The 13936-nt window shown below is 46.6% G+C and overlaps 3 protein-coding genes across 5 annotated transcripts in view; 2 read left to right on the forward strand and 1 right to left on the reverse strand.

Annotated features, from left to right (window-relative positions):
• The first annotated feature begins 791 nt into the window (after positions 1 to 791).
• On the forward strand, positions 792 to 5251 carry LOC131108450 (small muscular protein-like). The gene is made up of 5 exons (XM_058059396.1): positions 792 to 937; positions 2189 to 2238; positions 4055 to 4141; positions 4323 to 4498; positions 4943 to 5251. Exons 2-4 carry the CDS (start codon positions 2203 to 2205, stop codon positions 4476 to 4478), a joined length of 279 nt encoding a protein of 92 aa, XP_057915379.1. The 5' UTR covers positions 792 to 937; positions 2189 to 2202; the 3' UTR covers positions 4479 to 4498; positions 4943 to 5251.
• A 1537-nt stretch (positions 5252 to 6788) lies between these two features.
• Positions 6789 to 9171, forward strand: LOC131108447 (kelch-like protein 34). The gene has a single exon (XM_058059394.1). The coding sequence runs from the start codon at positions 6861 to 6863 to the stop codon at positions 8631 to 8633; it is 1773 nt and encodes a 590-aa protein (XP_057915377.1). The 5' UTR covers positions 6789 to 6860; the 3' UTR covers positions 8634 to 9171.
• LOC131108445 (connector enhancer of kinase suppressor of ras 2-like) overlaps positions 9027 to 13936 on the reverse strand; it is a 28723-nt gene continuing 23813 nt past the window's right edge. For 2 of the 3 annotated variants that reach the window (XM_058059392.1, XM_058059391.1), the window contains 5 exons: positions 13576 to 13797; positions 12955 to 13096; positions 12375 to 12602; positions 12068 to 12255; positions 9032 to 10807 (listed from right to left, as the gene is read on the reverse strand). In XM_058059392.1, the coding sequence (XP_057915375.1) occupies positions 10610 to 10807; positions 12068 to 12255; positions 12375 to 12602; positions 12955 to 13096; positions 13576 to 13797 (978 nt within the window). In that variant the 3' untranslated portion in view covers positions 9032 to 10609. Of the gene's footprint in view, positions 10808 to 12067; positions 12256 to 12374; positions 12603 to 12954; positions 13097 to 13575; positions 13798 to 13936 lie in introns of all 3 variants that reach the window. The other variant, XM_058059390.1, reaches the window with a different exon arrangement.

Here is a 13936-nt window from a genome sequence, read left to right on the forward strand (position 1 = left end):
AACAAGTAAAATACAATTACAAAACACAAAATTACAAAAAATTACCCTGATATAAAAAATGTCCTGGTTATAAAAGTTCCTGGTTATGATGGTGGAACAGCAACTCTACAGAGAATATGAATCAAAAGAATATACTATGTAGATATATGCACGCAAAGAAACACACACACTTAAAATTCATTCTTCTTTTTAAGGGGTGCTGGAGGAGGAGCACTGCATCCCTCCGAGCCAATCAGGACAGGCGGAAACAGGTCAGGTAGTTTGGAGAACCTGACAGCGTGCAGGCAGGGCAGGGGCACAGCCAGGAGGTAAGAGGGCAGTCACACGCCATTCACACATTTACCTGCACTATTGATGGATTTACCAGGAATGTGCATGTGTGTGTGCATGTGTGTGTGTGTGTGTGAACAGGTTTGAGTGTGTGTCAGTGCAGAAATAGGGCAGTGCCATTTTTGTCACCAACCTCAAGAGCATTTTAGGTTGTGTTTCTTTGCAGTCCAAAGAGAATGCTTCACTTAAATCAGCACTTTTTTCAACCAAGTCTGGTGTTGCAGTAAGTTGTTCATTCATCAGAACATTTTACTCTGTTTGGGGCTCACCGAAACAAAAACGGAAAATTCAAACGAAGGCGAGTCAAGCACAGTGACACTATTTGACTATGCTGTGGTCCGTCTCTGAACGCGTCCGTGTGTGTGTGTGTGTGTGTGGGGATGGAAAGCAGGTCCCTTCCGTGTGTATCGCTCGTCTATTTATAGTGAGAACAAATCCCAGATATGAGAGGAATCCTGCCACCACTTAAAGGCAGGAGGGAAGAGAGAGGAGGCGTGGAGAGATAGAAGTGAGGAGATGGGGAGTTGAGAGGAGTAGGGAGCTAATGCGAGGAGGCGTGTGTAAAGTCAGCCATCCGTCAATAGGAGTTTTGTATCATCACCAGCAGGTAAGTTGCCTGTAGTTGAGCGTTATCATCCTGATTGACTGGAAAGCTCCTGACAAGCATCAGGAGGTTTTGTAACGTAGCTTCAGATCTAAAGAAGCTTCCTTTCGCTGTGTTTAGTCTGGAATTTAAGGTGTTTAATATCTCATGTTCTGCAAGGCAGCTTGAATGTCGGTAAAGGTGAAAGGGATAGTGTGGTCATGTAGTTCTTTCTACAATGCATGATCTCACGTGTGTGTGTGTTTTGTCACATCAAGGGCGGGCCAGTGTGTTATTGTTGTGCACAAGCGGCACCCTGGAAACCAACCGAGCCAGGGAGCGAGCGCCCCCCCACAAACCGACCGTAGATAAGCTTAAATAGGCCACAGAAACTTCTACGATTACACGGCCAGCGCTGATAGGAAGTGGCTGGAAACGGACACTCACTTTGCCCCTGAAGCAAAGACATCCAACCAAAGAGTCCTCTAGTCCAGGTGTTCCCAAATGGTCTCAACCCGGGTCCAACATTTTCCAATAGGCATTAAGTTGCAATGCACTTTTATGGAAGTCATTCTACATTTTTATATTTATTTAACTCCATTATTTTATTTAGATATTTTTTAAACTTTATTTATTGAAGTCATTTTATATCTATTATGTTTTACACTTAAATTTGTAATTCCAAGTTTTACATTTCATTGTGTCATGATTTTTATTTATATTTAAACATTTTTTTTTTACACTTTTAGGTCATTCTCATTTTTAGATTTATTTAATTCCTTCATTTTAATTTATAGTTTTTACACTTTTATTGAAGTCATGACATCACCATGCATTCAAATAATCCATAAATGAAAAATAGTACCACTAAATCAAATATTTCACAGAGAAAGTTGACTAAAATATTGCTAAATTTATGTCAAAATAAACTATGGCCCACCCACAATGGATCCGTAACCAGCGTATGGGCCCCGACCCACCCGTTGAGGACCACTGGTCTAGTCTGGTTGATGAATGAACTAATTGTGATCCAATCTGTCTGTGTTTAAAAAAGCTGCTTTTTCTCATCTCTGTAAAGGAATCCCACATGATTAGAGAGGGGACTCTGAACCTGAGCTCTTTTATTGTGCCCCCCCCCCCCATCAATGATGCACACTCTACCTGCCATTCTCCGCGACGGTCGCTAAGCAACGGAAATGCTATCCCCGGGCTGCACCATTGTGACATGACGACAAACACACACACATGGATGCTGAATGTCTGTGTTCTCTGCAGGTCAAGTGGAGATTATGTCCAAACCCTCGTCCAACGTCAAGGCCCTGCAGGTAAAACAAACAAAGCAAAACACGTTTGGTGCGTTCAGTGTGTGGAAGTGTGTTTAAGGAAGGGTAAAATGTTGTAATAAGCAACTTTATATGCTAGCAGATGCAGAAAATGTATCAGCAGAACCATATTTCCTTGTTGGCTACTTGTTGCTAGGCAGATTAGATCAAATGTTAGCATTAGCACTTTTTTACTTCTGAACCGCCGCACACAAACAGGTGAAAACGTGTCAAAACCTGCACCCCTACTGTATTACCCGTGCTATTAGTTTATCCATGAATAAACCCCATAGTGGTCATGGCTTGAAATTTCTCACACACCGCTCTACAAACAACCCACTGTAACTTTGTGGGTTGCCGAACCACCACGAAATTTGGTACGCAAATTTAAAAGGGACTGACAAGCACATGTGTGTCAAATGAAAAACATGGCTGCCATCAAGTAAAACGTCTTCCAGGGCGCCCAGAAGTCATTGGCCACTAATAACTCTGAGGATAGCTGTACATGTACTTTATACTAGCAAGTACTCCAAAGCGTTCTTGGACACGAGCCATAGGGGCAGCTCATTAAAATATAAACCCGCACAGTGCCACCTTCTGATTTGTTTTTTTGTTTCTGCAAAGCTAACATGCTAACAAGATGACTAGGTGTTTGCATAGAAAACAAACAGTCCGCTTGTGCACGTTTAAGTATTTATTGGTGAAGGCAAGTACACTTTTTGACACTGTGCATGTAGAGCAAAGAGGCTGGAGTTGTGGTGCAGCGTTGCAGCGTTGCAGCGAGGCAGAGTCATTAAGTATACCGTATGTGCTGTATATACTGTATGGCGGCTTGTGTACTCAAGTTCGGATGCGTTGCCATGGCTTCTCGCCTCTCTCGCTCCTCCTTGTGCTCGTTTGCTCGTCTAACCATGAGTCAGGCATCTTTTGTCTCTCCAACACAAGAACAGAGTCACAATAATGTCATCAGAATGAAAAAAAAAACAAAAACAAAACACACACATGCCAAATAGTACACATACTGTAACGTTAAATACATCATTTCCTTATTAAACACAGAAGTTCATTTATAGAAATACTATAAGGCCGAGCTCAGGGGTGTCCGTGTGTAACAATACAGGAGGTTTGGTCTTTAAACATGACACATGGCCTATGGTGCCTTCAAGGACCGCCGAACAAAGTGCTAAATCTCAACCTTTACAAAAAAAAAAAAAAAAATCAGTAAAGACATAAACATCACATGTTTAAATATGATTACAAACTGGAAAAAACACAGAAAAAGCAGCTGATTTTTGGCCAAATAAATATATTTGTTTGGCCAAAAATCCACAAATTTGTGGGGCTGTGAATGCAGCATCATAAATGCGTGAGATCCACTATAGTGTATATAAAAATGGTTTGGACACCCCTGGCTTAGCCAAAGAAACACGATAACACCTTAAGATCATTTTATGATAAAAACCTTATTAAAGCTGCTTGACATTGTCCCCAATAGCAACCTACTGCACTTTTCCAACAGCACGGACACCCAGGACCCTCTATAAACATCATTTCATGGCATCAATATAAGCTGCATTATTCCTTTTCATCTTTGGAATGTTAGGCGGTGATTGTTAGCGGCAAACATGCTGCAAATGGAATCCTCTTTGAGGCAGCCCGCACACGTTTTCTCTGTACACCAACTTGTGGATTTGCCCCAGTGGGACTTTAAGCTCCTTTTAGGGGCAAGACAGGAGGGAGTTGCGGCTCGAGTCAAAAGAACACACACACACACACACACACCTCAAGTTTCTCATTGAGTCGTCTCGCCGTCCTTCAGGCTAATCTGAACATCCCGATGGGAGCTCTGCGTCCAGGGGCGGGACATCCTGTGAGGAGGAGAGAGGAGACGGGAGACACACATGAGGTAAATGACGTCAAATGTCCAAGACAAGGTAAACAATTCCTGGATCCATCTCTTTATCCAGATCATCCCATCGACTGTAAAAATTGCTCGAGTAGTTTTTGCATAATCCTGTGCGCCACCCGTGGCACACGCACCAGTGTTTGAGAACCAATGATGTTTTTAATGCCGCCACATCCCGTAGGCTCCCTCGCCGCCGGCTGAGCAGCCTGGGGAGGCGGCGCACACGCCGGAGGACAAAAAGATGCTGTCGGGCGCCGTCAAGCTGCCGGGGCCGGCCGTGGACCTCTCGGAGCTGCAGAACGTCAAGAGCGAGCTACGATGGGTCACCAAGGACTAGCACCTGTGCTGTTGGGCAAGGTGACAATGCCAATCAAAATGCTATTTTTGTTGATTTACATGTAAATTGGACAATTATGATGTACATTTTGCCTGTTGGGTTAGTTTGAAGTGGTTGCAGTCCCTTTTGTGGCCACAGGAGGGCGCCAGAGTCTGCACAACCTGGCACACCTTGTGCTTGTGGGCCGGCGGGGCTGAGTCAGGCTCTATTTATACCCCCTAAATGTGTGTGTGTGTCACATATAAGAGACGTGTGTGTGTGTTTTGACCCTCTCATGTCACTAAATAAGGTCAGAGAAATATTAGATATGCTTCTCGGGATGATGCAGCACGGTTGCACAACACCGTGATGGGCACAATGAATACATGAATAACATTAGTACCTCTCTCACAGCGTTGATTACAATTGGGTATTATCATCATGGTTTCTTGCGGGTCAGATGATGCCTTGCGTTTGTCTTTTAGGACCAGCGTCCAGGCGGCGAGCAGGACAGTACAGACTGGCCTGCTGCTATGGAGATGGTGTTTGGCAACATCAGCAGCTTTGTGTGACATGCTCAACACCTACGAACTGTCAAACATCTCTAGAATAAATCAAATCATTGGTACAAAATGCAGCAATCTGATGTCTATGAAGTCCACCACCGCCATCATCAACGGCAAAGAGACGTTTTAGTATCTCACATTCTTTTATGGTTCATGTCTTGTACTGGTTTGGGTTTTTTTTTTTTGTCTTATTGTGTGTTTCCGATGAAAGTGGCATCTGCAGGAACAATAAAGGAACTTGGTTCTGATATTTTCATGTCTTTTTAAAGCCTTTAAATTAATCTACCTCCAGCAGGGGTGTCCAAGCCTTTCCCAGAGAGGTCCACATGCTGAAAAGTGAAAGATGTGTAGATGCAAAGATGTTAGAGATATACTTCATCTCGGCTTTGGGAAAAAGCATATTATTTCTATCAACTTCACTCCTTGTCTTCTCAGTTTTCATTTCAACTTTCTTCAAAATTAATCTCCTTATTTTGATATTATGACTTTTTCCCCAGTTCCCTTTTTCTTTATTTTGTATCTTATGATAATATCTCAACTCTATTCAACTAAAATGATGTGATTGTTCCTCATAATATTCGGGTTTATTCCTGTGAAACAGACTTTTTTCCCTCATTGGAATAAGAGTTTTCTTCATCACATCCAAGATGATCAAATGCTGGGTCTCCTCCACACCTGAACCCCATTCAGCATCCATGGGGCATCCTCAAACAGGAAGGAAGTAAGGTGGAGGAGTGTAAGTTGTGGAACATGAACCTTCATACATCCAGTACTTGTGTTGCCAACCATTTATGTAGCAATAGTAGCTGTACTACATCTATAGTACATCTATGCTGCTATACAAGCTGCACACTGACTACTTCTACAGAATAAGATGTGATTACATTGTCCATCATGTTTTAATGACCTCCCTTATCTCTATCATCACGTCACATGCGGCACGCGCACACAGAGAAGGAGAGAAAGAAATGCAGAGCAGCTGTAGCTAAGTTTAGCCTCCATCAGGCCAGGGTGCCATGATAACATCCACACGGGACAATCTGACTTTGTGTGAGAGCGAAGAAGGCGTTGCAAAGAGGCGTGATGCTTGTTTTTGTTGCGTTCCAGTGCAACTCTTATACAAAATACAAAAAAAAAAAACACTCCAAAGTGAGCACGAGCACTTCCAGTCTGCAGGGGTGCATCTATTTTGAATCACGAATCACCACAAAACGTAAATAATAGCTGATGAGCCCACAACAGAACACAATGGCGCGCATGCTGACGGGTATTGTGCGCATCAGACGAACAGTAGCACACGGCATTCGGTAGCAGGACATGATACCAGACAGACGGTAAACACGCTGCAACCTGATAAAGTGACTCTATCCCCGCACCAAAATAAGCACACAAGCTTAGCATCCTGATCCAGCTCCTTGTCCTGACACTCAAGGCCTCATCTTGTCAAAAAAAAAAAAAGATTGATGTGCTTGATGTTTGAGTTTTGTCAGTGTTCCTATTCCTGTCGCCATGGCGATGAGGGCCTAGATAGGTGCCCTGGCGACGGAGCCCTTGGACTCAGACAGGCAGCTGTATTTACCAATGAGTTCATCCACTGGGATAGACGCTAAACCATGCCAGACCTGCCTCTGTGTGTGTGTGTGTGTGTGTGTGTGTGTGTGGTATTTGGGTGATAGTCCCACCCCAGCGCAGACCAAAGGGCAGCGGACAAAAACGAAAGAGCACATTCAGAAGATCAAACCACACAAGACGGGAGGTTGTCTGTGTGTTCTGCAGGAAGTTCAGCAGCATGCTGCAACCATAGAGTGCGGACAGTCGGTCCCATCCGGCAACCTGGATGGATAGCTACTCCCTCCTTTACAGCTCGTCCCACAGAACCGAGCTGCTCGGGCGCTTCCAGCAGCTTCGCTCGGACAGGAAGATGTGCGACGTGGTGCTAGAAACGGACAACGCCTCCTTCCCCTGCCACCGGGCCCTTCTGGCCAGCTCCAGCGATTATTTCTGGGCGCTGTTCGGGGACTCCACAGCAGAGAGATCAGCGCCGTCTATAAGGCTCCCGGCGCTGACGGCCGAGGGTTTAGACGCCATTTTGGACTTCCTGTACTCCGGTTGGCTCAGGGTGTCACCGAACACACTCCCTGACGTTCTGGAGGCGGCGAGGTACCTGCAAGTGGACACGGCCGTGACCATATGCGAGCGCTACATGACCGATGGGCTCAGTGCTGAAAACTGCTGCAGCTACGCTAACCTAGCGGAGCATCATGCGCTTCCTGATGTGCTGGACGCCGCCAACTTTACCATCGCCATGGAGATGGCCAAGCTGCTGCGGGAAAGAAGAGATGACCTCCTCGGATTGAACGTCCATTCGCTCATGGCGGTGCTGGATGCCGATGAAATCCCAGCAGTCAAGGAAGTGGAGCTCGTCAAAGTGGCTTTGGATTGGCTGAATGAGAACGGGCCCCTCCCACTGCTGCAATCCAACCTCCTGCTAAGTCGTCTGCGCTTCGGATTGGTCGCTCCTTCCGACCTAGCACACCTTGTCCACGTCCACAGAGCCATGGCCACGCCTCTGATAAGAAGTCAGGTGACCCGGGCGCAGGAGTACCACAGAACAGGTTCGGCCGGTCCCATCAGGCAGAACAAACAGTCCACACTCCGAGCAGCGCCGGATCGCATGCTGCTCGTCGGTGGAGGATCCAGCCCGGACCGACCCGAGCAGCAGGTGCTGATGTTCAATATGAAAACCAGGACGTTTGCATCTCTGACTTCCTGTCTGCCAGCGAGGCTGAGGAACCACTGCGTGTGTTCCTTGGGGGGCTTCCTCTTCGTGGTCGGCGGTGAGGTGGTGAGCGAGGCGGACGGGAAGCCGGTCACCGTGGAAACGTCCAATCAAGTGTGGCGGTACGACCCCCGCTTCGACTGCTGGCAACAGGTGGAGTCCATGCTGCAGAATCGGGCCAAGTTCGCCTGCTGCGCCCTGGAGGACGCCATCTACGCCATCGGGGGGCAAAACGCAGATTCCAACGTATCCACCACGCTGGCGTCTGTTGAGTTCTATGACATGGCGGCAGGGGCGTGGAGGAGGGGTGCGCCCCTGCCCGGCCCGCTCCACGGCCATGCTTGCGCCGTGCTGGACCACAGCATCTACGTGTCAGGTGGTCTCTCGAGCAACAGCGGCGTGGTCATGATCCCGGGACAGAGCCAAAGCAGCAAGGAAGTTCTGCGCTGGGACGGAATGGGAAGAGCCTGGAAGGCGAGGGCGCCCATGTCCATTGGCAGGTTCTCCCACCGATTGGCGACCGCCCACGGTTACATCTACGCCCTCCTGGGAATGTACGAGCCCTTCTGCGACATCGAGCGCTACGATCCACGAGCCGATCACTGGACACGTCTCAGGCCGCTCCTCTCCGCCACCTTCAACTACGGGATGGCGGCGACGCCAAGCGGGAGTCTGGTGGTGTTCGGTGGGACGAAATGGAGCAACGCGCGGGAGGTTGTGGTGACAAGCGTGCTGGAGTACGACACAAAGAAAGACCAATGGAGGGAGATTGCTCAGCTGCCAAGACCCCTCACGGGAACCGAGTGTACCTTACTTCCGATGCCCGACTAAAATGCATCCAAATTTGGGTGAAACTGAGTCCAATGCCATTGAATGCACATTTGCTCCACTACGCCATTATTAGCAGCTGGCTAGTTGAACTAAGCTAATTACCTCACACTTCTAACACATGGGAGACAAAGCTGGGCGTACATTGTGCAAATTAAGAGTGTTTTTAGCATGATTCGAGTAATGCATTTTTGGAAGAAATCAATGCACAAAAGACACAAAGCACTCCAGATGTTAAACATATAGACAAAAAAAATTAATTGTGTCCCCTACAGGACTGGAGTGGACTAGCGCCGACCTACAATGCCAACGCTACAGTTGTTTGCTGTGACTTTGCCATTGCTGTTTACTCAAGTGTCTAAAATCCTACGAGGTTCCCCCAGCTTAAGCAGGAAAGCCGAGCCGAGAGATGTTTCAGGACAAGGTGAGAAAGTTTAGCAGGATAAGCCGGGTTGTCAAGCAGAGGAGAAAGGTCAGGAGGGTGAAAGAGGATACACTGGCTGAATATTTCCTCCAAAGCGTAGAAGAAAACATGCATTTAGCAGCCATTATTGATTAAACTTCAGCGTGGAATCTGCTGTGTTGTGGATTTTTAGCTTATCTGACAAAGCTGCAGAGGGAAAAACATAACAAGGTCAGGATTGCTGCAGCTGGAAATAAACATTCATTTTGGTAGTCGCCATTACTTTCACATTTCGTATCAGCCATGCATACATGTAGACAGTAAATCCAAGCATGGCGGCAAGGGGGCGTGGCTCTGACTTAATGGGAAGCGGGGTTTCAGCAATCATCCATGAACACAAAACCATCTACCTCCAAACAACCAAACTTTATTGATCCATCCGCTTGGTCCAACAGACAAATACTGCTTTTAAATTGAATTCATAGCTTGCGCATAAAACACTCCTTAAAAAAAAACAAGCTAATAGTCAGCCAAGACATTCTACAATGCATCTGGAGCTTTAAAAACACAAAATATACTCAGAATAAATAAATAAATACAACTGTGCTTATTTACAACAAAGACAAGCAATGGCAGCATGGAGAGAGCATCAGCATTGTGTGATTAATTGTTGTGGGATTGGTTGATAGTGTGGCTTTGTGCTTGTGTACGCTCACACTAAAGGTTCTGGATGCTTTCTTTTATTCATAATACAGTGGATCCCCGTAGATTTGGGATTTTTAATCAAAACATTGTTTTTCTTTGAGGAGAAAAGCAGCCCATTTGTGCCTTCTCTCTCCCCTGAAACGGCCCATCTTATTTAACCTTAATCATCGGTAAGTGCCAAGTGATTAGGTACAAGTAGAAGAATAACATACTGTGACAGCTTGAGTGGCCAGAAGGAAACTTGAACCTGCTTTAAAAGGAAGTGCACTTTTATCTGCTGATAGTAGCTTAGCAAACACAAAAGGGGTCATCAACTCAAATCACGATCTCACTCACGATGCAATCAACGCAAACACGAGGCATGATGGGAACCGAGAGATTGAGATTTATGGGACGTTTGGAGGAAAGTCACCGATTAGAAATGTTGATCCAAAATCAAGCCAGCAGAACGGTTTTGAGGGGGAGGAGCAAGCCTGTGTTGCGTACAGTGGAGCCGCAGCAGCAACACCTAGACTTTATTTCACGGCCGTCAAAATGACTGACAGGAGTCTTGCTAGCAAACAGCGGGGATCCACTGTATAATATTTTCAAGAGCCCTGAGACATTCATCTTGGAAAAATACAAATATAACCTCCTTTACAACTTTTGAGGGAATATTCGAGAACCTGACTGCTTCATTCCACGATGGCAGCAACACGCGACATGAACGCAGCATACCACAGGTGATAAGAGATGTTCAAAATGTCCTCAACATGTGCGTAAAAAGATGACATTTAAGTCCTGTCAATCATCCCTGGGACGACTCTACAGTACACTGTCCATCACGACCTCCATCACTACCTCTGCGTGTGTGTGTGTGTGTGTGTGTGTGTCAGACGTGGGTCTCAATGTAGGAGTGCGTGTGGGAGAGCGAGGGCGTCAAGGGCGGCTCGGACTCGGACTCGTCGTCCTCGCCTGGCGGCAGAGAGAAGAGCTCGTGATAAGCTCGCTTCCACTCCTGGAACTCTGCAGACGACAGCTGGGGGTGGGCCAAGAGCCTGTCAATCAGCGCTAGCTCCCCCTCTCTGTCCTATGAGAGCGCACAAACACAGGAGGGCGGAGTCACTTTGTGTATTTTTATTGATTTCTTTCGCTTAAATCCGCTCCAAATAAAAAAAAAAATGCAGACACACGGAAAGCAAGACAAAGACTACAGGGGTATACAAGGCTCTTGGTAGATTCTAACTTCCTGCTTTGTTTGTGAAAAAATTACGCAAAAACTACGAAAAGTTGGATGTGATGAGTAATTTGCAATGAGTCCATGTTTAAAGGAATACGGCACATTAGGATATTTATGCTTTATGCAGCAAATTACGCAAAACTAAACCATTGCTCCAAAAAAATTAGGCAAAGGCCGTCTTATAACTAGATTATATTATTTATAAGAAATCATGTTTGTATGCTTTCTTTGTGTGGACATTACGCAGAAATTCAGATTGCAGACATTTGTATGAGGATTTTTTTGAGTAATCAATTAATGTGGGAATGATGAGCTCGGTCTGGAATTGAATATTATATATTATTCACTTATAACTTTTGTTTTTGCATACGCAACAGCTTTAGGCATAGCATTGTCACTTGAGATAGGATTTTTCATCAATCCCAAAGGTAATTCTAAGATCCCAAAGGAAATAAAGTCTGCTCCTTCAGTTCTCTGGCACTGAATTTTTTTTTTTTTTTGTAGTTGACAAGGTTACACAGAGATGCTTCTCACACTGCTGTTTGCTTCAATGTCTTTGTTGTTTCCACAGCAACGAGAGCTTACACTAAAATCCAACCTAAAACCACAACACCGCAGACTTTTTGAAGACGTCAGCAAGGGAGCCGATTCTCCCTCACCTCCTCAAAGTCAGCGTATTCCCTTTATTAAAAAAAAGACACCAGACAGGAGACAAACACGGAAGCTCCTTAATCCGACCTGCACCGTGACACAAGAGCAGCCAAAGCCACAAATCCGTGCAAAAAGCTCAGAAGAAAAGCCGCCCCTTCAACCGCCAGCGGTCCCTGCCTGAGGACAGGAAGCATCAACAACAGAACAGAAGAGCTCGGAGGCACGTGGCGCGCTAACACGAGCACAGCTCACACAGCATGAACGCACAAACGGCTGCACCAGGAGACACACTTCAGACAAGGACGGTGCAAGATAAGGTAGCACATACACGTAGTGGGTGCAAAAAGCTGAATGAATGGCCAAATCCCACATTTGAAGTAAGAAATCCAAGGGCCTGAAATGTTGGGGGTTGTGTTCATGTCCAAGTGGATTCTCGTGTGCGGCGGCACATGCACCAACCTTCAGCGTGGAGTTCAGTATGCGGAGGCGGTTGAGATGCTCATTAAGCTGCGGGTCGGCGGTCCGCCGCAGGAAGGACTGCCTGAACTCCGACTGACCTCTGGCCTCTGATTCCCGGCCGAGGGGACACACGCCGCCTTGCTCGCACGCACGAAACAGATCGCCGAGGGACGCCCCCTCACTGCCACCTGCAGTCATTAAAAAAAAAAGTTGTGCTGCATGACCGGACGGTTGCCGTGGTTACTGACGATGCTTTCAGCAAACATGCATCCACCCACGCTGGCGTTCATGTGTGTGCTGCACTCACTGCTGTGCGTTTGCTGCTCGGCTTTGGCGGGCGGCGCCAGCAGCATGTGTAGGTTGCTGTCGCGTGGCAGCGTGAAGCTGCGGGGTTTCCCTCCTTGGGTTGCCATAGGAATGAGCCTCTGCATCGCTATGGGCAACGGTACGTTCCTCGGAGCGGGGAGCGTGTAAACGGCCCCGGCCATCATGGACGTCGAGCCAGCCGGACTGGGCTCCATGAAGACCGCATCCTCTGTTAAACAGATTTCAGATTTACGTTGACAAAAATAGCAGGTCTAAGATTTCTTTGGTCATCAATGATTATATTGTGGAAACAAACGTCTCCTTTAGTCATGTGTAATGCACATGACTGCCACCTACAGGATCACAGTGGATTAACACCAACAGCATATGAATTTCATTGTTAAAATGATTAACATGTGGAGCTCTGATGATGGCAGACTGAGGAACTTTTTGTTCATAAAATACAGTACATTTCACACAAAATTGCAAATGATGATTAATTCATATAAAAAGTAATTTGATAAAAATGTGTCATCATTCCTCATCCCTACATATGAGTAAAGAGGAGCTGCCGATGTTACCCAGTGGTCCCGTTTGTAGGTAGTGCAGTCCGGCTTCCGTCAGCGGCGTTTCGATCAAGTCCTGCCAGGAGCGTCTCTGAGATGAGGACGACCGGCCAGGGGACCCGGTGTCACTGCTGCCCCCTGCAGGACTGGAACGGTACTACGGGGAACAAGCAACATCTTAAATGTGACAACCGACCTCCAGGCCTCAAATGCCAGCATACATCACGGAGATAAATGCAGTCAGGCTAGACATCCTGATATCTGTTGCGTTTATACTATTTCTGCTGTTGGCATCTAACAAAATTAATAACTAAATAAGCCCTGACAGCAGTCCAGCTAAAAATGTAAACTTTCTCCTGAGGGCGCCGCGGCATCAAAAACATCACAATGTATGACTAATGAGCAAAATGTGTATAATTATGGCAAATTAGGACACATCCCTTTTTCATGTGCGCAAATTTGACACATCAGCTTCAAAACATCACATAAATGTGTGGTCCTTCTCTTGTGCTATATTGTGGCATCGTGTCTGAATTGAACAGAAAATAATTGAGACTTTGTGCGCCCTTAGGTAAGCACCCCAACATCAAGCTAATCTAATCAGCATTCCCTGTTGCCCCCCTCCACCCTACACACCTCCACTGGGTCACACCGGTACGGCACGTCGCTGCTGCCCGCACCCGACCTTCTGCCGCTGTGTGTGGTGTCGCCCCCCATAGGGCCGGGGTGGTACTGCGGCTCAGCCGCCGCCACCGCCCCAGACGGCTCGCCGCAGAGAAAGTCTTCCTGGGAAGAGCGTGAACGGGATGTCTCGGTGGAAGACAGTCGTGTCGTTCGTCCTTCCAGGTAAGCACTCATCTAAAAAGAGATTTGTTTGGTGCAGTCGCCCCAATATCACAGTATACAGACGATTGTACTTCAAAACTTAATTAGTGGAACTTTATCAATTGATGAAAACCCAATTTAGCTCTACCCCTCCCAGCAGGTTAAACGAGCC

This window comes from Doryrhamphus excisus, chromosome 21, assembly GCF_030265055.1.
Source record: "Doryrhamphus excisus isolate RoL2022-K1 chromosome 21, RoL_Dexc_1.0, whole genome shotgun sequence".
Lineage (NCBI taxonomy): Eukaryota > Metazoa > Chordata > Actinopteri > Syngnathiformes > Syngnathidae > Doryrhamphus > Doryrhamphus excisus.